General features: G+C 48.4%; 1 protein-coding gene and 1 long non-coding RNA gene across 3 annotated transcripts in view; one reads left to right on the top strand and one right to left on the bottom strand.

Moving 5' to 3' along the window:
- The window catches only part of TET2 (tet methylcytosine dioxygenase 2), a 67,961-nt gene extending 56,255 nt beyond the window's left edge, over positions 1-11,706 (bottom strand). The window contains exon 1 of one of the 2 annotated variants that reach the window (XM_052681456.1): positions 11,598-11,706. In XM_052681456.1, coding sequence (XP_052537416.1) covers positions 11,598-11,627 — 30 coding nt within the window. In that variant the 5' untranslated portion in view covers positions 11,628-11,706. Of the gene's footprint in view, positions 1-10,337; positions 11,173-11,597 lie in introns of those variants that run through there. The other variant, XM_052681457.1, reaches the window with a different exon arrangement.
- Positions 1-21,629, top strand: part of LOC128079864 (uncharacterized) — a 187,280-nt gene that overhangs the window by 48,487 nt on the left and 117,164 nt on the right. The gene's annotated exons all lie outside the window — the stretch shown is intronic.

Raw genomic sequence — 21,629 nt, 5'->3', positions numbered from 1 at the left:
AGCACGTGGCGAAGCATCAAAACCGGCCAGGGCGCCAGGCGGAGAGGCAAACCTTGGCGCCGGATCGATGTCGCTGAGCCGACTTGCGCCAACTCTCTTGCGCCAACTCGCTGACCGGCACGCTGCCCTCGTGGCCACGTGGGATGGGCTGGTGGGTTGGCAGGAGGGCATAGCGGGAACCTTCTCCCTGTGTGTGGCATAGGTGGGCCTGCGCTAGCGTTGGTGCTGTCAAGGCACGTTCCTTTGCTTGGCGGTGAGCAAATGGCACGGCTTTGAAACATTCTCACGGCAAACAAAACTCATTTCTGCCCGCAGTGAAACTGAGGGACCGGCGTGGTCCCTCAACACAATGCAAAACTATGGCTGTTAGGGAAGAGAATTGTATAGGGGCACGTTGCCAATGTTTCTGAAATGACTTCAAGGACAGATAACCGAGACGTCGTGTCTGTAATAGCTTTTTGCTGGCTTTGCACCAATGAAACTAAGACCGTGTTTCAGGCATTTGGGGAAGTAACTCCTAAATTATTCCTGTTTATCAGCAGAGGTTGCACAAAGCCAGATATGGCCAGCACAAACAAAAGTCATGAGTCTTTCATTTCCTCTTCGGGAGAAATTAGCAGATACAATTCCCAAGGGCTACGGAAAGTTTCATCTCTCCCTGGCCACACACTTCACGTGCTTGGAGTAGAACCAGACAGGAGGGGGAACAGCCTGTGGCAGATGTCCCTCCCTCCTCTACCGTTCTGTTTCAAGCGCAGCTGTAAGTCTTGTTTGCTTTGACCTTTGCTGGGAGAGCTGAGAATAGGACAAAGAGTTAAAGTGTTACCAGTCCCTGCTGAGTTTGCACTTCTCAGGCCGGCAAGGCAGCGGCGGCTGCGAGCGGGCAAGTGTGCAGCACTGCAAAGGGGGCCGGGAGGGAGCGAAACAAAAGGGGAAGAACAAATAGTGCACGCCCTGAAACACAACAGGGGAACCAGTGTGGAAAAATGTCTATCTTTGAAGAGAACAGGCTTTTCTGTTTGTTTCTCTCTGTGTGTTCTATCTGGTTATCTGAACTCAAGGTACAGTAGATACATGAGTCCTTGAACTCTGAACACACGAGGAGAGAAGCAAAAAGTAAGTCAATACATTTCAGCTGAGCCTGGAAATAAGCATGCTTTGTCTCTGTGTGACCCAGCTATGGGAGGCCATTTAATACCGCAACGCACAGCTGTCCAAACCTCTTCCTTGCTGAATGCCATTGGCCTGCAAAAACAAAGCAAAACCAAGCAGTCCTCTCCTAAGGATACCACAACTGTGGGTTCAAACACCGGCTGCTCTGAGCACCTTGCATTCTGTCAAGACTTGTCCCTTCAGTCTGGAGGGAAAGGGGTCCCAGGCTCGTTAAGTGGAAGAAGAAAAGGCACTCATTCATTTCCTTTCTGAAACTCTGCCCTACTGTGTTACCCAATTCCTGAGCAACGACTCTGGAAAGCAGAAAAGTACCTTCCTCACTGTTGCATGCGCGTCTAGCTAGCGCTCTCCAGCGCTACTACTCTATCGAGCAATAAAGTTTCTATTTTTGACTCACTGTGGACAACCTTGCTCTAAGACATCAGACTTAAATGTAAAATGAGCAAACCCAAAGGCACCAGTGGCCTCCATCAGAGCTGCATTTTGCTGTCACTGCTGCAGGCGAGAAATGGGTTGGCACACGGTGCGCCGCGGCAGTGAGGCAGTGAGGCCCAGCCGTGTGGCACCCTCCAGCCTGTCACAGTGTTTGTAAACACCGCCACCACGTGCGTGAGCCACGTGGGGCCCGGCTGACAAACCTCAAAACTGCCGGAGGATGAGAGAGAACTGGGGGAGTGAGCAGGCAACCCCCAGTGCTAACTCCCCATCTTTCTGTGGGGTGGCGTGCTACACAGCTGGATCTGTAAACATGGTGGGGAAAATTTGTGTTTCATGGTCAACTGCTTCTGTCAGCATCCAAGGGAATGCTGCCGAGCTAAATTACCCATCGGATTTTATTTCCAAAAGCACTTCATCATGGCTCATATCATGAGTCTCTGAAGGCACTGAAATTCTCCGGGGCAGGCTCCTGGCTTGGTGTGCTATGGACCAAAATGGGGACCTTGAGCTATGGCTGCTCACCGCAAAGAATTCCCAATGACCAAAGGACAGCATTACCATTTACCATCTTCAGTTCAAGGCTGCTGCATGGAAAGTTCCAAATGCTCCTAGGGTTGTGTCACCAGCACAGGTCTGTGCAGAGAGGCTTTCTGGCAGCAAATTACATGTGTTTTGGTTTTTTTTAATTCTTCTTTGAGCTCCTCTACCAAGTATGATGTCAGTGTGAGGTTTCATGAACCCTGACGAGCCATTAGTTGATAAAGCAGATCAAAACAGGACTCGTGTGGTAGGTTGGGGCTGGCATACAGGACAGTTTGCAGACTGTGGGAAATCCTGCCTGAATGAATAGGAGGATCAAGGGTATTAAAGGTTAATGGGAGTTACTGGAGTACCTACTTACTGAAATGGCTTTACACAACTCCATCCCACACACTGCAATTAACCGACGCAACATACTATTTTTAATTATAAATTAGCTCATTGTGAGATTCTGCTTGTTTGTTTAGAAGTGCATGGAAACATCTGCAGCACCAGTGAGGCTGCTAACACCCTTCTCTGCACCCTTTCTCACTTCAGTCAGGGGTTTCACAGGACAAAGCACTGCACAAAAGCAGTCCTCTTTCCTGAGGAGATGAATGAAGTTCTCAAGGTACAATTTGCTGGGTTATGCAGGACAAATGCTGCTGCTTTAAAGGTTCTGAGGCCTGGCCAGCAAAACAAACAAACAAACCAACAACAACATAAGAAAAACACCAAAACTAAAAAACTGAATGTGTTGTCAATTAACAGAAAATGTTACTGAAAAACAGATTCTGAAGAAAGTGAAAAGCCGCTTGTTTCTGATTCGAGTTTCTGTTTCTTAGAATTGATACTTCTGTTATCTTAGTAAGCAGAGAAAACTATCTGTAAAGCTCTGAATGAGCAGGAAGGAGGGTATCATGGGTAGAGCACTGGGGCATAGGAGATACCGGTTCACTTCCCAGCTACACCACAGCTTTCCTGTATGTCTTTTAGGTTTTCTTCTAAAGTTCTGAAATGAATGGCTCCAGCAGAGTTTGTACCACGTTTTGTGAGCTTTGGCTCTCAGTTGTTGCTTATTAATTTTACACACTTTCTCTTACTTCGTGCATGTTTTGCCTTCTCATTAATATTATCCCAGCAAAAAGATTGCTGCAGTTCTAGGTTAGGGACTTCTCTTCATACTCACGCACAGAGCAGGTAACAATAGCAGCTTAGCTCTATTTAAAATGCAAATATTTAGGTTTTTGGAAGGCAGCTGTCTGCTTCTGCTTTGCTTTATAAACAAATGACATTCTGACATCCTGACATTCTGGCCCTCGTGCACTGCCAGGCTTCCTTTTTCTGTCGCTGCCTCCTTCATCAAGTTAAGCCACTTTTGTTCCCTTTTGCTGCTTATGTTTGTACAGCCCTGAGCGCAGTGGGACTCTGTTTTGTGGCTGGGATATGAGGTGCCTCCTAATGCACAATAATTAATTTCACTCTATCCGCTCTCCCTGTATTTTGAAGCATCAGATTTGCCATCCCAAATGCGACTCATGCTGCAGCTTGCCCAACAAAGCACCTCCAAGCAGCCAGTAGCAGTTGCTTCAAGAAAAAACAGCTGTTCAGTAGGTAGTTACACATTCACCCTTCCAGAAGCAGAACTTCTTTTCACCCCATCAGTTAGGGTATGTATTTTCTAGGAAACGTGTTAACTTTCAAATGCTTTGGAAACGTTTATTTTTAAACACTAATAAACAAATAAATCCATCTCTATATAAACTTTCCCATCCAATTCCTTCCCCTTACCACCAAAAGGGTGCATAGTACCCCCAGACTTTTTTTGTAGTTGCTACAGTGAAGGGAGATACTCCTGCCACTGTATCTGCATAGGGCAACTGTTACAGCTCTGCAAAGCACAGGGGCTGCCATCAGTTCACAGGATCACAAGTCAGCTGACAACACCGGGGTGGGGGAAGAAAAAAGCCACCTGTACCTAACATATTGTCAACTGCACAACACAAACACAGTGGAAAATTGCATAAGAAGATGTAGTTTCCTCTACCTAACCGCTTCCACTTCTCAGGCACTACATGTAATAATGGAGAGAAAGGAAATGCATCAGCAGAGTTCTTATTCTTCCCACTTCTTTCTCGCACCTTCAAAAGGTTCTTCTGTGCAATAAGAACTACGCAGAAGCGGAAAAGCTCAGGTCTAGACTTTTTTAAAAGGCATAAATGCTCCATGGAAAGAACGGAGAGTGGCACAAAAACAGTGAAAAGCTGAAAGATCATTTTTCTCTTTTGTGCATTTTTCATGTTTATAAATACCAAGAGTGCATTGCCGTCTTTGCTCAGTGTTTTCAGTTGCTCCTGCAAACTGACTGTGTGAAATGTGGACTCACTAGCACTGATTTTTTTTCTCTCCAAAATGTCTGCCAGGAGATACAGAGGGGTTAAATCCAGCCTTTCCTCCAGCTTTCATATGTTCTCTTTCCAGGGTGAACTGCACTCTTTTTATTAAGCCATACATTCACTTTAAGCTTCATGGAAATCTTTCATATGTGTGAACTTTAGTGATTTTGGCAACTCCAACTTTCCTGCAGCAGCTCAATCTCCTTGTTTTACCAGGTCAGTAATGCTGCTTTTGCACAGGAGGAAATATGCAGTTATTCTTTTCTCCTTTCTGCTTACATAAGGACAGAAAGAGTTGTATGTCCTTTGACAAGCATAAAAACTAGATAACTGCAAAGTACGTGACTTCAGACACAAGTGAAGGAGCACCGAGAGAACAAACAAAAAAAAAAAATGAAACAAGTATCAGGAGCACAAGGGTGAGTGCTGTGTGAACACTTGTGTATAGTGCAAAGGAACGAATAGGGAGGGAGGTGATTAAAGGACACTGAAGTTGAGGGCAAAACTCCAGAGTCAACATCAGGAACAGGGGTAATGTTTGCCCTTTGATCCCTGTAGCAGCACTAAAAGTGGCAAGAGGAGGAACAAGTAATGCAAACTCAGAAATGCCTTTTCCATATATTCTCTTATCTGTTCTCTATTTTGGCTCGCTGCCTTCTGCTAGCACAGTGGCTGCAAGAGTAATGGCAAGTGTGGGTCAAAAAAGTCAGAGAAGAAAACAAAAGAAGGTGAAGAGCTTGGTGAAATAAAAGCACATCCTGGATGTGACACAAACCATTGTGCCCAGCAAAGAAGAGGACTGAACAGAAAGAAACCAGTGGAGCGCAGTAACAAAATACGCTGATCATAATCAATGCTTGTGTGAAATGAAGCAACTCGTGCAAACATACAACTAATGTCAAAAGTCACATGTGTCACAAGTGCACTGGCCTTCAAACTCTGTTGTATGATAGAGAATGCCATGACATGAAGACAAATTCAGAATAAGGAAGAGATGGCTTGTACCAACCTATCTGTACGGAAAAGAAACAGCTCTTGGGATATGTTTTGCAAAGGGAGTGATGTACTCTATATGCCCTCCCAAGCGCTCGCTGCAAACCTGCACAAGTCAGGGTGAAAAACGTGCACAGGATGAGACACAGTGCACATGGCTCAGGTGTGAATAGTCTCCAATCAGAACCTGTCAGACAGCTTTGGCTAGGGCCACAGGAGATGGTACCAGGAATATTGCCAGCTGGATGCTTCTGGACAGTGAGATGCATTTTTGTCTGTGCTTCCTGAAGCCATCTTGCAAGACAGCCCCGATAATTACCAACACTTTAAAACAAAAACATCCCAGCAGATTGGTGGCATGATTCTTTTGGTTGAGCAAGTGCCGAAATCTCCACTGAGCTTCTTATGTCTAATGGAGATCTCAAACTTGCCTTGCAGTGGTATTGGCTTTTGTAATAGCAACACCTCTTTGTGTCAACACATCTCATTAAGTAATAAAGACTTTCAGCTATTTGCTTTTACTTGTAAAATTAGTAGCGTTCACGATTTCTTATTCATTTTTTTCAAGAGGAAAAAAAAAAAAAAAAAGTGCTACTACTTGAGCAGGCAGGGAGTCATGCCTAATTAATGAAAAAATGGATTAACAACTTACAGTGGGACTCACGTACCGCTAAGACCTGTTTGTCCTGAGAGCTTTTGGGGATGGATTCCTCATAAGCTTCTGAAAAGGGAAGGGAGAGGAATCATTTGAAACGTTTGTAACAGTTCCCTTAACCATGTCTGGTACTCTGGGTCAGCCCATTCCAACGTGTTCAAGTGCAGGGGAAAACGGGGGCATTGGAGAAGGGAGCCAACAACCTAGAATGGAACACAGAGGCAGCACGCCCAGCCAAAAAAAAAGCCAGCTATGATGTTTTCTTAAGCTCCGCACGCTGGATTTCTTCCCCTTGCTCCCATGAGGAGCGGGGATGTTCCTAGAACTCCGGGCTGCCTCAGGGCAGCTGCCCAGGATGCTGGGACACTGTTTGTAAACACTCAGCCACGTGCGCGCAGCCGCGTGGAGCCATCGCCGACCTCAGCACCTACCCACTGGGTACGCTGCAGCGTCACTGCACTGGTGCCAAATCCTTCACCAACGTGACAGGACTTGGAGCAGCTTGTGCCAGGATACTTGGAAGACAGAGCTTGGGCTCTTCATGTGTTATTAGAGGGAGGATTAAGCAGAAGAATTGCTTACGTTTTAGTCCTCAAAATGTAAAATTCAAGATAGCATAGCTCATGAAAAGTAAAGAATGCAGAAGTTGTTGGAATACGTTAGAGGTCAGAAGTGATGCTATAAAACACATGAGGGTATTTCATGTTGCTTAAATTGCATCATCATAATTAACTAGAAAATGCCCAGGGTACTGCCCTGTGCCTGTGGAAGGGATTTCCAATAGGTACCTTGTGGTTAACGAGTTATTCTTGGTTATGTTAACTCACTGCTTTGCTCCCTCATATGGGAGGAACACAAACACTTTTCTTAATACAACATGCTTTCTATGAAATTAGTTTCCCTTTTCATTTCTTTTTCTACGACTAAGAAAAAGAAAACAAAAATCAGATTCTCATCCAGAACCATAGAGGCTTTTTCATAGTTCTGTCTTGATAGCAAAGCTTGGAAAGTTTCTCTGGCAAGTGGAATCATACAGATTTTGGAAGCGCTAGTCTTTACCTCACCATGGAATTCTTACTTGTTTCAGCATTTAGATACTTTTCTGAAGAAACAGACCTTTTATACACTAGTAGCGGGAGAAACTATCTTAAAAGCCATGCTTTACTTGGTTAGGAAAACTCAGCATTTCCATCCTGTCTTGTTCAGTTCAAGTATAAGATAAGTCAGTTCTTCTACAGACTGCAATAGACATGCTGCATGTATTTTATTTATTTATTTTTAGACAAGGTTGGCTTGTTGCTTGTTTCTGGAGGCACAAACGCAACAAGAATTAGGTCAAACTGAAGCCTCAATGCTACAAGCCTTTATTTATTTGTGAGAATAATCCTATTGGAGTTTCTCATCATATGTATGCTATAAGGCTATGACACTCCAACTTGGCACACCCCCACCCCCCAGAAACTCAGGCTTTGAAGGAGAGCCTGAATTCTCTTTGGGTTGCCGAGATGATTCAGCTTTTTAGAAGGTGTTTGACAGAGATGAACAAGCATCCATGAAAAGACAGCCAGCAATTCAAATCTTTAAGTCTTTTAATTGTTAACCTGTTTTTCAAAGCACAGCAACTCTTTCTGGTGCCACCAGATTTACAATCCTTTAGCATCAACAACTAGTAGTGCTTTCTGATGCTTACCAGGCAGGACATTTTTGTTCCTTTGTTTCATGAGCACTGCGAAAGATGTGGATGAAGTTAGCTGCTAGCTATTCCTATGCATCCAGCCTTGGTTTTCTCTACCTTCTGTCAGCCCCTGCTACGTAGCACGAGACATACTCCCAGTACTCTAATCCAAACAACTTTTCAGGTCAGTCATCAGCTGTCCTTGGGATTAGTCCAGCTGATGCTGGAGCTTCACCGTTTTATTCCTTAACCCCTCCATCTCCGCCTCCACACACTGAGCAATTCCTTGAGAAATGGGTGGTTGTTTTTTTCCTCTCCATTTTTAAGAGGCTCGTCTGCCCTCAGGGAAGGCAGAAGTGATTTCCTTTCAATGGGTGACTGAGATGATTACTCATGGTACTTTCCATTTCTAACACTTTATTGCCTAGGATATAGGGACAAGCTATGCAAATTGCACACGCAATCAGTGACGATCTGAAAGCATACCAGCTTGAACTGTGGCAACTTGTTACTAGTTACTTGTTCAGTGTTTAAAAGGATACATTTCCTTCAGAATATCATTACATGAGTAAGAAGGCACTCACTGCCTTACAGAGAACGAGATGGGAAAAATGCTGCGAGTGTGATTGATTCATATAATTCCCTTTTTGGCTCTCAGCCATGATGCAGTCGCATGCTTTATCTCTATTCAGACTACAGCTTTTTAAAAAAATAAAACATGAATCATAGTACATCCCACTCCATTTCAGAACCAGCACGCTGCCTTTCAAAGTGATGTCACAATGCTCACTGCTGCTGGCTGACTGCCTGAGCAGCAATCCGAGAGCTGGACTAAACAAATACTGTATATTATTTGGCAAAATCATTTGTGGTTGTGTTCCCCAGCACTGTTTCCAAGATAACCACCAACTCTACTTGAAACTTGGCAACTTTGTCCCACCACGCTCAGGCTCCAGTTGTGAAGCTGGCTCACAAAGGCTGCTACCACGCTTCCAGCTCCTGTGCGGTGCTCCACGAGTGAGGCAGGAGGCTCACCCTGAATAAGCCAGGTCTGACAGCTCCTTTGAAATTCCACCATGAAAAGCAGACAACGCAAAAACCACCATCTCTTGTTTCTACAGGAGCCCAATACGTACAAGTCAGAACGAAACGGAGCAGGTGATTTAAAGCTCAGCCATGCTCTGTAAGAAGCACTCTGCTGGGTCGGTAACATCACTGCAACCCAAACTCCACAATTTTTTCTACATACAAACAGCAGATTTGTTTCAAAGCATGTGGTTTTTCCTTCAGAGCCACTTGGCCATTGCTAACCTAGAGCTGTATGGGACACCGGATCCCAGAACATCTGAAACACGTGGGATAAAAGAATGGTCCCTCCTGGTGCCGGCAGCAGCTAGAGAGCCTCCTGACTCTGCGTGCAGAAACCCAAACATTGACAGCCTCCCACTTCTGTTACCCAACGCAGTGCTGGTGCCAGCACGAGACCTTGGAAGTCTGTCTGTCATAATACAGCTCCTCAGTGGGCACACTGTTTGTGTTCTTTAAACAGCGTTGACACACCAAAGTCTACGACCATGCACTCTGCATCAAAACAATCCCAGTCTCCCTGGCAAGCAGCCAGGAACCAGTGATGCCAAAGCCCCAGTTAAAAACCTTACCACCAGCAGTGATAGCTCAGCGAACTCAGGAGCCCCAGTGCCTCCTGTTCAACCTTTTCTTCTTTTGGGTACTTGTTAACCCATTCTCATCAGGCAAAGCTAGACCGGTTTCTGGGGTCCCTGGAAGCATTTGCAAAGCTTCTCAGCATCACTCCCCAGAACAATACAGAACTATTCCCTATGAAACGTGACTTCTGAGTTCTTCATTTTGGTGAGCAGCAGCTTAGTCCCTGTACTCAACACTCAACTTTTTACATCTTTGCCCTCCCTTTCTTCTCTTCCCAACACCAGATTTACATCCCTCCCACATGTACTGGTAGGGCTCACACTGTGCTTTCCACAGCACTAAGGAAAGGAGTCAGAATAATGCCCCACAGTGATTTATTTACATTGGTTCCAAAGGGCTTTTTCTACAGGAAGAATTGCAAGACACCTATATTCATTTTTAGTGCTAACAGCAACAGGAGCCCTTGCCTTGCTGGATTTAGCAGCATTTTGGGGACAAAACAGAAACAAGCACAATGCGAACAACACAACTTTTGAGCAGAGTGAGAAATGCACAAAACTGTCTTTAACACAGATGTAGCAAAATAGCATTGATGTTTTGTATGGAGTTTTATTTGAGTCTTTAGAAAAGCACCAAGGACTCAGCACCAGAAAACCAGAGCCTGGGAGGCGTTGGAAGGCAGCACAGCTCGGTGCCGCCTGTCTGAGAGGGAAAGAGCTGAAAGAGGCAGTGTTCTGCACCACAGTCTATCAAAACCTGTTGCACGACTGCTCTTAGTCATCACGCGCAAATGGTGAACTGTATATAAACAGCACAGGCTTACCTTGACGTGGAGTGGTGAGAGGAGGCAGGTTTTGAGGCAACGAGGAAAAGAAAAGCCCCTAGAAACCCAACACGCGCACACCAAGAACGCGAGACGTTTGGGAAAAGCGGGGGCAGCCCGAAGGACGGGAGCTAAGGCGGTCAGCACGTACCGCTTAGGCAAATCGCCCCGGCTCCCGGAGATAAGGATGATTTACAGCCCCAGAGCGCAGGGCTCTCCCGACTGGACGCCCGCGGCCACCCCGAGCGCGTCCCGTCCCGCGCGTACCTCACAGCCGCGGGGAAAGCGGCCGCCGCTGAGGATACGCGCAGCCCCGTCGCAGCCTGCCGTCAGCACGCGAGCGGCACGGCCTCGTCAGACGGCAAACGACCCCCGCTGACCCGCTTTTACCGGGGCAGCCTCTCCGACGCTCCGAAAGTCCTCAGTGCCGCGTTACGAGCGCCACGGGGAGCGCGGCACGGCGCCGCTCTCACCGCCGCCCGCGTGCGTGGAAACAAGCGCGTGTAAGCGGCGCGGTGCGGCACGCTGCTTCTCGCATCGCCCTCCCGAAAGGGAAACCGCCCCGCAGTGGGGCGAGCGGCTGTGCCCCAATCCCGGGCGCCGCTGCGAAGGCGGCCGCGGGGCACCGCGCTGTCACCCGCCGGTGGAAGGGCTGAAGGAGGGGGGCACGGCCCCGCGCGTGGAGGTTGCACGGAGGAAGAAAAAAAAAAGGGGAAAAAAAAAAAAAAAAAAAAAAAAAAAAAACAGAAAAGGGAAAGAAAAAAGGGAAGGCCCGTCGGCCAGCCTCACGCGCTCACGCACACACACGCACACTCACACGCTCCTCTCGCCCCCGGCCCCGGTTTCGTTTCCCCTGCCCTCCGCCGCCCCCCCGGCCCCGCTCCCCCCTCCTCTTCTCGTCCCCGCGGGGCTGCGCCCGCCTTTGTGTCCGCCGGGGCCGAGGAGCGGCACAAAGCCGGCCCCGACGCCCCCCCGCCGGCAGCCCGCAGCCCCCGAGCCGCGCCGAACCCCCGGGGGCAGCGTCGCCCCGCGCCCCCCGCTCACACAAAAGGCGGGGACGGCGCGGCGAGCCGAAGCCGGGGGCCGGCGGGGCGGAGTGGGGGGCCCCGCCGCTTCTGTCAGCCGTCAGCCATGTTGGGGGGCCGCGGCGCCCACCCACCCGCAGGCGCGCGGCGCGACCCCCGCCGCCCCCCCCGCCCTTCTCCGGGGAGCCGCGGGGCAACCGGCGAGAGCCGCCGGCGGCGGGGGTGCCGCTCTGACCTCCGCCGCGTCCCTCAGCCTTGCCGACATCCAGCACGCACAGCCGGGCGCCGCGCTCCCCGCTCCTACAGGGCCGCCATCTTGCTTCCTTCTGCTCCTTGACGAAAGCGGCCGGGCCCCCGCATCAATATGCACGCGGCGCCCTGACGTCGGCGCCCGCCCCGCGCTCCGCACCGCCCCGCGCCGCACCCCCGCGCCCCGACCCCGCGCAGCCCGAGCGCCCCCGGCCCCCGCCCGCCAAGCGCCGCCGCCGTGGAGCCGCTCTGCACTGTTTTTCGAAACGCCTTTTGCTGCTTTTTTTTTCTTTCTTTTTCTTTTTTTTCTTTTTCTTTCTTCCCCTTACCCCCTTTTTTTCTTCTTTTTCCCTCTTCCCCATAAATCAGCAGTAAATCCCCTTCCCTCCCGCCCCCCGTTTCCTCCAGAGAAAAGCCCTGTGCCCTCAACTCACGTGCGGGCACCCCGCAGGGCTGCTGCTGAGCCCCGCGCTCCCGACTGACATCCACGCCCGTCTCTGTGAGGGAGCCCCACCGGAGGGCAACAGCCCCACCATTCCCCCTACAAGTAAGAGGTGCCACCTAAAATGCCTCCGCGGTGTCCCCATGTCCACCTGCAGCAGCAGCCCTCCCCACGCTGGTGTCGTGGGGGTGACTGGGGCCTTTGGGGCGCTTTGGGGGCTTTCTGGGGGCTGGCTGACCCCCTTCCTCCCTCCCCCTCCACCCGGGGAAGTGGAGCGCCAGCAGTGCAGTGAGGCGTGAGGGTGTCACGTCCCGTTGGTCCTTTACAGTTCACAGAGGGCACGGTGCTTTTTAGGAAGCCCGAGTTCTCGCAAAGAGCCGTGCTTTCCGCGTTGCGGGCTTGCTGCTGGGGTTGGTTCTGCTTCAATTACCGTGAGCAGGCAGGTGCCCCCCGGCCGCACTGTGCTCGCACTCCACGCCCCTGCTCATGGCACCGGGAGAGGAGCTGGCCAGCTCTTCTGCCCCCTATTGCGGTGCGTGGGGCCCCCAGACAGAGCCCGCTGCGTGCAGCTGCCTTCAGCAACCCAAACCCCTGCCAAAAGCCTTGGACCATCTCCTTTGGGAGCAAAGCAGAGAGTGAGGAAGGTCTCTCCCAGATTTGCCACAGGCTTCTGCGCACCTTCGCAGCACTTTTCCCAGCACTGTCAACTCTCTAAGCCCGTGCGTGCAGGGAGGGTCACTCACTGCCCTGCTGCAAGGTGCAGCTCAGCAGGATGTGGTCTTGCCCTCTTCTCATCCCTGCAGCGTTTGCTCTGCTGGGCAATGCCTCACTGCTCTGTCCCGGCTCTGTTGCTTGAGGGAACCCACGCATCTGCGCCCTGCACGTGGGAGGGTGGGAGACACGTGCGTTTTTGCAGTGCTTCCTGTTGTAGGGTGGTGTGCTGCTCTGTGTTTTGCCTTCTCTCTCTTACTTTCGCAGCTTCCCTGCCCTGTTCTGGGGGCAGCCTGGTTCTCCTGAGGAGCAGTCTCAGTCACCCTTCTTCCAGAAGGAGCCAGAGACTGCTCACAGCAAAGGGCTCTCAACAGTATGCACAGATCCCGGTTGCCGCTCAGGGCTGAAGCCGGCTCTCCCTACTCCTGCTGTCAGACAGCCTGCAGTGGTTTTCAGGGCCACTCCATCTCATGCCCCTGAATGCCACCTGTGGCCAACAGTGCTTCTATCTCATGTCAGTGATCCGCTTTAGGAAATGTTCCCTTCCTGTCCCATGTTGCTGTGCTTTCCCATTAGTAAATAAGACCACTAATACCCTTATCAGCAGAGGGATTTAGAAAAGATAAACAGATTTGGTTTTATTTCTTTCAGAAACCGTGCCAGAGGTATGGAAAATAAACAGGAAGCACTGAGATTCCTGGCAGAGCTGCAGAGCAGGATGTGAGTGAGTGAGTGGCATTGCAGGGTTGAAGGGGGCAGTGCAGGTGGGGAGGGCATGGGGAAAGTGAACAAAGCCAGCAGGGCACAGCGGGCAGATGGGGCTGCCAGAGCAGTCCCAAGCGGAGAATGGATGGAAACTAAAAGCTGGAGTACCATGCGTAGGGTGCAGAGAGAGAGAGATGTGCCTCTTACTGGGCCATATGCACACAGCTACGGGCAGTATTCCCATCATTTCTGTTACAGGATGCTGAGAAATGGGCTGAACCTGAGCAATTAAATACGTTTTGAATCATGACAGGCTGTAAACTGAGGAGCGGCTTTGGTTTACAGAGGTGGCAGTCCAGCAAAAGCAAGCTTCAGAAGTATTTAAAATGTCTTCAATATAATAAAAATGCATGTGTATGGAGAAAGATTAAAAAAGTAAGATTGCAACAGGTGATGCATAGGGAGGCGGCGGCGGCCCTTCATGACTGCTGGGAGGCTGTGCCTCTGTGGGGAGCATGTCCAGGTGACAGCAACAGGTTGGGAAGGCTTGGAGCAGACTGCCATCATTTCCTGGCCGTTTTTCTGGGCTCAGAAATACTTGCCTACCCCTGAGAGACGCAGAGAAGTTTCACCTATTTATAATTTCAAGGCAGGGAAGGTTTAGAGTGGGGGGTCAGGAGAGCAGCCGGTTTCTGAAAAGGGCAAGACTCTAATTAATAAACGCGGGCGGCACGGGAACAGCGAGGTGCGTTTGTCTTTCACATCTACTCACCCATATTAATCTGCTGTAATTGCATTAACGGGAATGAAGCGGCATTGGAGCCAGTTTCGGCTGGGGCCAGGCCTCTCTGCAGCTTGGAGCATCTGTGGGGGATGAGCTGGCGCTGAGGGCTGAGCTCAAGGAAGGACAGCGACCACCCCCATAGGCCAAACACCTCTGAGTATGCAAGGCTGCCAGCAGCAGATGGGAAAACCTGAGCGCACACCTGGTGCCACTGATGCCTCTTTGCTGTTGACGGAGACCTGAGGTCTTGGAGGCTGATGGCTCACTGCAGCAGAACAGGTGTTGGGCTGGAGATGCCCTCTCCATACCAGCCAGCCCCAAAACGTCACCGTGACTCCTGAAATCATAGTATGGTCCACAGTGTCCTGATGTGGGCCCTACAAGGGGCAAATGGATAAAAGCTCAAAGCTGAGGTGGGGCCAGTATTATGCTCAGGTTTTCACTGCTGATAATCATAGAATCAGAGGATATCTTGAGTTGGAAGGGACCCATGTGGATCACTGAGTCTAAATCCTGGCTCCACACAAACTACCCAAAATCCAAACTCTGCGTCTGAGATTTTTGTCTGCATGCTTCTCATATTCCATCAGCAGACTCTCTTCTTCTCAGCACCCGCTGCTGGCTGGCTTGTCCATCAAATCCCAAGGGTGGAGAAAGGCTTTCCATTGAAACATCTGGGCTCTTCAGTTTGGAGAGGGACTTCCCCTCAGAGGGATGCAGCAGAATCCCCTCTTGCCTTTTGATGCTTTCTGCTGCCATTAGACAGCATGGAAGCCTATCACCTCCACTGCATATTCCACAATAATGCTGCTGGGTAGGAAACTGCCTATAAAATGCCCATTTTGTTGAGTGTGTGATCCAGAGACTGGATTTTTATTGTTGTTCATTTCCTCAACGTATTTATTTAACATTAAGACACTGGGAATATGTATTTATGAAAAAAGCAGCCATCACATAATCGGTAAGATCACCAATGGCTTCTCTATAGTCCTCTACAGTTCTGTAGAGAAAGTGACGTTCTCTGCGCATGAAGGGCAAATCAGCCCAAACAACTGCAAAGTCATTACCAAAGGCTGGGGTTGCCAGTAGTCCCAAGACGAAGACTTGTGGCGCTATCCTTGCAATTGCCTGCCCCAGTTGTATCCTGTTACATTTGCAATCTGCTTTATGCTGTAGGCACATAAGCTGACAGCCATTTAAACTCTCATTCCACAGTGTATGAGAGTGCTTGAGTTAGGGGTTTTGTTTTTTCTGGCTTTTCTTTTTCTGTTTGGGAGAGAACATTAGGATTCCCAGGGGGCAGCTTGGGGATGGGTTTGTTGTTCCTTCTTTCCTTCATCTCAATCTGCATCTCAGCCTTTCTGGGGGTTTTCCTGGCTTACAAGAGCTGCTGGTGAGCTTTGGTCTGGCTTGAGCACAAACCAAACCTGCCCAGGGAAGGAGAGGTACAGAGGAAGTGTTGCTGTACTGTGAATGCAGAGTTGGTACTCTTCAGTTCCTCCACTCTTTGCTTTGTGCTCATGGTCCCCTTGACATGAAATGGTGAGATGAGGCAGAGCCCTCTTGGGCATGACAAAGTTCCCCTTTGCCAAGCTTTGACCAAGGAGAAATCACCTGTCAGCTTTAGCAAGGGTGTAGTTCATAAGGTAGAGGGGGAAATCGGAGTGGAAAAGGAAAAGCTGCAGAAATTACATGCTTTTGCTCCAGGAAAGCAGCAAAGAGCAACAACATCTGAAAAAGAGGTGGTGAAACTGAAGTGTCCCAGTGCTGAGTGCAGAGAGCTGGGGGATGTGCCCCAGTTTCAAACCCTAAAGCTGGAAGGCAGCAGCACTGCCAGCACCATCAGAAACAGAAGAAATATGTATGTACCTATATAACAGTATATCTGTATGGATGCACAGGATTTTAGCTGGAGCACGGGCATTGCCTGTTCCTGTCTTCATGCAGCCATCCCTTTTCTGAGTCAGGGCAGGTGGAGATGATTCATCCCCACCATCAGCACGATGTTCATCTGCACACTCTCAGGCTAGACAGCTTTTTGCTTTTTTCTATTTTCTTTTCTTTCAGTCCCCAGATGATTCATCTGCCCATGCTGATACTTCAAAAGCTTCAGCCCCAGGGCACTGCCTGCTGCCGCTGGACCTGGCCACCTCTCCCCTCCTCCTCTACTATCTCAGCTGCTTGTGCTCATTGCTTTACAAGCCCCAAACTGAAGCACCACAAAATGCTGGAAGTGGTCAGTGCCTGGAGAGGGGGAGTGGGCATCAGGCTTCAAGGAGCCCCCACACTGTTCAGTGGACAACTTTGCATTTTTATCGAATACTTCAGGCAATAGTTTCCTGTAGTTATCCTCACAGGTGGGTGTGCAATCTGCCTCCCCTGCTTCTTTCTCAGCTTACAGATGCCCCTTCTCCCCTCAGAAAATAGGAGCGCTGTAAAAAGCTTGCCTTCCTAATTGAATGTGTGTGTAGACTCTGAAGGTGCAATCTAATATAATTAATGCTAATTAATTATTACATGGTCAAACAAGCAGGAAATGCACATGCAAGCTCCAAAAAATTAATTATATGAAAATAGGATAATCGCCTGTGTGTTCAGATACACATTTATCTGAGCAAGTGTGCACTCAGCATTTTAAAAAGGAATACCAGTTGTGCCTGTGAAGTTGCAAGAGCCATCAGGATCCAGATTTTCTTCTCATATTGCTTTTTCCCTGGTGGCTTCCTTTCCAAGTAGTGCAAGTGTAAGAATGAGATGGAAGAAGCTGAGAGTGGCATTGCATTGCTAAAACCCACCCTGCTGCTCTGTTCTGAAGAGCAGTGCTTTTGGAGGGCCGATGCTGAGCAGAGCTGTAAAGCATATTTAATCCCTTCTCCTTTGTTACTCAGATTTAGGGGTTATTTCCCCCTCCCCCCCTCACCCCACCCCCCCGGCACTTTGCTCAGCTCTTAGGGCCGACCCATCTGTGCCTCTGGGTATGGAAAAAACGATGGGAGACCTCCACAGCTGGAGTTCAGCTAGCACCACTACTCCAGAGCCTGGCTTATGGTTTTCATCAGAGCAGGACGTGCTATGGGATGCCACAGATTTTGTGCAGCTGCATCCAATGTTTTGACGCTGCTGCATCAAAAGAGAGTTTCAGCTGCAGCAGGAGGGTATTGCAGGCAGCCTGGTGAGCAGCACCTGGCCAGGGTGGGACAGGGACCTGGGACACCCATTTTCTTACCAAGCACACCCATTTTCTGGCCCGGGACACATACTGTGAGAGCAGAACCGCGGAAGGAAGGTGAGCAGAGCTTGGACCTTGGAAAAAGAAGGAAGAAAGGAGCAGCCATCCTTTGAAAGGGGCAATAAATGGTTTGTTCCCTGGGACCCTACTCTTCCACAGAGGGTTGGAAAACAAACTCTGCATTGCACCTCAAGGCATAAACAAGTCATCAGAAATACTGAAATACTTAACAGTTAAACTGCTCTCTGAAAGCAACAGCACAGCTGATTTGGGATCCATTGAATATTTTATCCAGGCACAGGCTTCAGGTCTACCTCTGTGAAGTGGGCAGATGGAATTGTGAGGAGCGTATGGCTCGTGTTCAATTAGAAGTATTCAGTTAAGCCAACAGCAGTTCCAAAGGGCCACAGCAGGCCCTTTCCAGTAATTGATTTTTTTAGGAGCCCCACAGATAGAGCTTTTTTTCCCATACGTGTAATGGATATATCTCCTGGTGATTAGCAATTAACCCTAATTCCTCCTGCATTTTGTCCTGTCTGATGTGACAGCTTCATGGCTCAGGATGCATAGCTCTGATCTCTATGCCACGTGCTTTACCCGCCTGGCCATTCCCAGCCCATCTCCTTGGCATCATGAGGTCCTTCCAGCTCGTCTGCGCTCACTCCTCTAAGCTGCCCAACCATCTGCAAGACGCTCATTGCAGGTTGCCTCCTTGACTCCAACAATTAGTAGAGCGTGAGCAACCACCATCATGGGCATTGTTCCTCCCCAGAGGAGGCTGTAAACCTGAGAGTGTGATGGAGATAAATCCTCATGGGCAATGGCCAAGGGCAAATGATTACAAGCTAGCAGGGGCACCCACTTCCTTCAGCTTCCTATAAACTGGGTAATTATCCTCTGGCTTTGATGCTGTATCATCAGTGCGCTGTTGGCTTGTCAAGTTGGCAGGACCCTGCAAGGTCTTAGCAACAGGAAGTTTCTTCCTGTGAATGCTTTAAACTTTAATTATTAGTTACTGAATAAGTAGGAAGAGAGCTGGGACATGGCAGAAATATGAGCATTTTCCCAAGAGACTTTCCAAACTGCTCGAGATACTCACAAGTCCAACTGTAAAGTCATTAAAAGAAAAGAATATCTCCTCTGAAGAGCCCTTGGCTATTCTTGCTCTCTTGCTCTCCCTCAATTTACCTAGCCAGATCTCTTCAATCTGCCTTTATTTAGTAAAGTTAAGGAAACCGTTTTCTATTATAAGCGGAACCTTTCCTGAACGATCTTGGTGGAAGAGATAGAAAAATACAAATCACGGCACCAAATTTATTCTTAACAAAGGGAGCTGTTGCTGCCAGTCCTGAGACAAATAGATAAGTCCAGTAATTATAGATAAGTGCCTTTGTTTGATCTGTATAACAATTTCTGCATTTGCAGGTAATTTCCCTTAGGCGTTCACAAGCAGGTGGGAAGAAGTTTGACTACAGGCTGTATTTTAATTTATTTTCAATTGACTTCTCGATGAGCAAACAAATAAGTTTCATTTTTAGGACTAAACCTTTTCCAGTGACTTTTTTTTGGACTGAAGTTACAATTTCTTTTTAGTATTATACTTTCCAAGTTTTGCTCTTTTCCCTAAGTAAATCAGCAAATAAAATGAAATACGTTCTTGCTTCATTCTTGATTTTCCTCAGTAAAAAATAAATTCAAAATGCCACGGCATCTTGCAAGCCCTTACTGCAAGTTTGGGGCCAAAAGCCCGGCTCAAGATTTGTCCTAATTCTACCATTTGCTGCACAAACTTCCCCAGAGAAGTGAGAATGGTGTGTGAATAACTCAAAACTTTATTTTTCCAGCCTTCAGATTGCTATGAAAACCCACTGGAACACTTTCCATTGGTAGAAACAGAGATATAAATGCCTTGCTAAACCCCATACACGCCACACACTTAGCGAGCTGACTCACAATGAAGGCTGCTAGCAGGAACGTTCTCCTGGCCAGAAGTATTGGAAGTGGATGCAGACTGGAGCCTGTCCTATAACTAAGCAATGAAGCCAATGGTTTGATATCTCACGTTCAGTTCCTTGAAACAAAGACAGAATGGTGGGCAGATTGATAAACTAGCAGCTCAACCCACACGATTGTTGAGGAAATTCTCTTTGTAGCTGAAATCCTGGGAACTAGAGCAAAGAACTAAGCTCCAGGCGGGAGCCTCTGTTGGCTGAGAGCAGCAGGGCTGTGGAGGATAGTCTCCACTGCATGACAAGAGGTTGAGTATCGTGTAGTCAGGTGGCACTGCTTCCAGCCCCTGGCATCAGTCTTAGCATCCAATGTGCCAGCGTGCCCCTGACAAGCTGCAGAGCAATCTGGCCCGGCTCAGTCAAGGAGACCTGCTGTTGGTGCATGTGGCACAAAACTCATCCTGGGGGTTGCCCCAAGGCCCCTGCTGCCCAAGGAGAAGGAGATTTCATCTCATGTCCCCATGAGTCCATGCCCTTCAGAAGTGAGCCATTTCCTGTCTTAGTCTGGACACCAAGAAACTCAATTAGGATAATGCTCTTCAGCATTGCCAAGTTTGAGATTTCGTTTCACTACCAGAAGCCTGGAATTACCATCAGAAAATGGACAGGCAGCCCCTGTGAAGAAGCACCAGCACACAGTCACCAAAGGGTGGCCACCTTTTGTGAGGAGGTGGCTCCCACTGATCTTTAACCAATTATTCTGGCTACTTCTGGGCATATCTAACCTGGTTTGACCAATTCGCGTTAGACTTTCTCTTGTTTTCTCCTTTCTTGGATGGTTTCTGGGACCGGACAAATGGAGGATGACATCTCCTACTTAAGACCAAAGAATAGCGAGTGGGATAATGTTTGATGGCATAATTGTGCCTGGCAGTGAAGGAGCAGTTGTGTTTAATTGTGAGCCATGTTAGTGTCAGCTAGGTGTAGAGGGAATGAGTGTCTAATAAGTATTTGACACAGTTCATTATCAGTCATGGTAGATTAAATAACAAGACATACATTAACTCATTTAATAATTAGCTACCATCATATCAGCTTGATAAAAGAGTACTATTAAGTAAGTCTGACATTGTATTAATACAGTCTTTAATTTTTAACACGGAAGATTAAGATAAAGCAACTGCCAAGGATTGTATTGTAACACCTTTTCTATCTATCTTGGGGTAAACATCTTTTGGACAGAGTTAAATCTTCCTGGGGTTACTTAATGTTATCTCCCACATCTGGCATTTTTCTGAAACCTTGTGTATTTGCATTAATTACTGGCTTGCCTCTCACTCTTTGGGAAGAGCTGACTAGCACAGACACCAACCCCAGCAAGAAAGGGGGAAAGTGGGGGGCTGCAGCAAACCACACAGGGCTCAGATCTCCTGCACAGGGGAGCACCGTGAGGAGGACAGCCAGCAGGGCCACCTCACATTTGTCACAGGCTTCCTCTGCAGGGTTCAAGCTCTCACTTCACCTTTTTGTGTCACTTATCAGTGTAAAAATAAGAATATCAGTGTTTCTTTTCCCATGCTGTTTTGCTTGGTGGGCTGGAGGCCACACCACACATTAGGGCAACCACGTTTCCAGTGCTGGCTGGGGAGGCATGAGAGCGTGGGAGCTGCTCTCCGTGCTGCCTGTGAGCCTTTCTGCCGGCCACGCGGAAAGTCCTGCATTGTGCTGACGCAACACCAAAAGCAGTGTGTGGTTTGCAAGTGGCTTGAGCTGGTGACATCTATCGAGTGTCCTCTTCATAGTGAAATGTTGGTAGGAAGTGGGATGAGGAACAATCACTTTGGTTATCATGGTCTTTTTTCTTTGATTTTGCTTTCCTTGTTGTTGATGGACTTTCTTGTAGTGGTCCCTTTCTGTGTCAGCTGGGTAGCACACGTTCTCCAACATGACTTCATAACTGGTACCCTCACTTCTGCTGCTAAAAATGTACACAAGAAAACAGCCAGGGGAATCACAGGCAGAAGTCGGTGAAGCTAGGCTTAAGTTCTTCCCAGGAAAAAGAAAAAAAAAAAAGTTAGGAGAAGAGTAATTGTAAATAGACATTAATTAACTTGAATATTAAATACTGCTATTTATTTTTGTGCTGACCATGATGTAGAGGGTTTGCAGAGATCTTTATAGAATAAGCTTAAATAGAA

The sequence above is a fragment of the Tympanuchus pallidicinctus genome, unplaced genomic scaffold (genome assembly GCF_026119805.1).
Source record: "Tympanuchus pallidicinctus isolate F22 unplaced genomic scaffold, pur_lepc_1.0 scaffold2, whole genome shotgun sequence".
NCBI classification, from domain to species: Eukaryota; Metazoa; Chordata; class Aves; order Galliformes; family Phasianidae; genus Tympanuchus; species Tympanuchus pallidicinctus.
The sequence above is the reverse complement of the archived record's forward strand: the minus strand, read 5'-3'. Positions and strand labels throughout refer to the sequence as shown.